General features: G+C 52.2%; 1 protein-coding gene across 1 annotated transcript; it reads right to left on the bottom strand.

Moving 5' to 3' along the window:
- Positions 1-1,277: 1,277 nt before the first annotated feature.
- Positions 1,278-1,658, bottom strand: H310_14052 (hypothetical protein; the record flags this gene model as incomplete). Its single annotated transcript, XM_008881781.1, has 1 exon — positions 1,278-1,658. The coding sequence occupies one exon, from the start codon at positions 1,656-1,658 to the stop codon at positions 1,278-1,280; it is 381 nt and encodes a 126-aa protein (XP_008880003.1).
- Between the last annotated feature and the right edge of the window lie 306 nt (positions 1,659-1,964).

Genomic DNA, 1,964 nt, shown 5'->3' with positions numbered 1-1,964 from the left:
CCGAGACGACAGCCATGATCCCGGACGTGATGCCGTGTCCCTGCGACAACTCCTCCACTGTGTTGTTATCCAGGCAACGTTGAACAACGTTGCGAATTGATTTGGTTTGGCGGCCCACACTGTACTTTGGAGAACGCCCCGAATGTACTTGACCATGGCAACTGGTTTGTACCACTCACTCAATCGGGGAAGATTTGAGCCAAAAGTGTCGAAATCCCCGATTGAAACATGGTCCCACTGTTTCAATCGGGGAACTCCTCTTTTATACGTATAACATCCCTGCTCATGCCCTACATGGTAAACGAATTAAAGACAGCCTGCATCTATTCATTGTGCATTTCTCCGAAAACACCGCCCCAAACGAGCCGCAGAGGTCAGATAACTCAATGCACCGTCCACGGGTTGGCGCTGGAGAGTCCAAGATGGGCACTCGAGGCCATTCGTTGCTCCATTGCTCCAACGCATGTCGCCATTATTCTCGGGCACGCATGTCTCGCAATGGCCAGCAGCGTGTCAACGGTTTTGCCGTTTATCATGATGTCGCTGGCACCAAGAATCTGCGAGTGGCTCGTGGGCAAGGAAGGCATTGAGAACGTCGGCGAGGCCGACGTTCAAGCAACTCATCAATGTGAACGAAATCGACCGCATGTACTTGGTCGGGAACATCAGTGGTTGTTGTCGCTCCAGTACGGAAACAACACACTTGACACAAACACGGTCAATTCAAAAGTGTCATTAGCAGTCATTACGACAATCCACTCGCACAAACCTCTCGCACGCCACACTCCTTGAATCGGGATACTTTTACGGAAGAGCCAACTTGGGCGCACCACGGCGAAGTTGGCACGCCCGGTCCGCAAAGGACAACACTTCTCCCATGGCTACACGACCTCATGAGCCTTCTCCATCTTCTTCACGATGGCTGGGGATCCCTTCTTGAAACAGAATGATCGAAAACATATGGAACGTCCTCTTGGATGATTTGCGCGGGCTCCCATGAATTTTCAAGCGACTGCTGCCTTCGCCACTTAATCTGCACCTGAAACTCCTTCGTCGCTGAAACTTAACGTGCAGCCACGATCTCTTCGACCTCGTACCCCTCTGAGTTGTGGACAACATGAGCGAGGAAATCATCCGACATATAGAGATCTTCGTCGGCGTAGAACTTCAATCGGCTGGCATGAGCGGGGCGGACCTCGGCAGTTACCAAGTTTCGTACATCGTAAACCCAGCTGCTTTGGACAGAGGTGATAACGGCTGGTCCACACCATGTGTTCTCAACTTCGACGCTGATGCTGCCAAACGTCTTGATACAGCACATAGTCGCCGACAACAAATTGCGCCATTTGAACGCCCCGTCGTGCATCATGCGATCTTTTCGAGCGTTCGCGTTTCTTGGCGTTCACAGCGGCCATTTCCTTGTGCATCGAATCAAATGCGTCGCGGGCGGCTTGAATATTGGAGCGTTGGCGTGACTCGATCTCGGCCAAAGTCGCCGACTGCAAACCACCAGGCAATGCAATTGTATCCAACGGAGACATGGTAGGGCGACCAGACATTGCGGTGACGGGGGCAACGTTTCCGAGGGACGGCGATGGTAACTGGTTGAGTATCAACATGATGACCATGTTAATTTCGACCCACTGGGTTGGACTCATCTGCCACTCGCTGAGGCACGCACGAAAGAGACGCAGGACCTGGCGCGTGACCACCTCGACTGTACCATTTGCCCAAGGGCACCGAGCTGTTGTAAAGTGATGTTGAGCTCCTAACGAATGTTGTAAGTCAGCGATTACTTGGTTCATGAAATGAGTGCCCTGATCGGACACCCACTCGTAGCAGACACCAAACACTGCAAACCACTGCAGAAGGCATTCCTTGACGAAAACAGCGGTGGCTTCCTTGCCCTCCCTTGACAATGAACATGATTGGCAGCTTGTCCCCATTGGAACGTATTGACAACA

Source organism: Aphanomyces invadans, assembly GCF_000520115.1.
Source record: "Aphanomyces invadans strain NJM9701 unplaced genomic scaffold supercont1.60, whole genome shotgun sequence".
NCBI classification, from domain to species: Eukaryota; Oomycota; class Saprolegniomycetes; order Saprolegniales; family Verrucalvaceae; genus Aphanomyces; species Aphanomyces invadans.
This window is presented reverse-complemented; position numbering and strand designations above follow the sequence as displayed.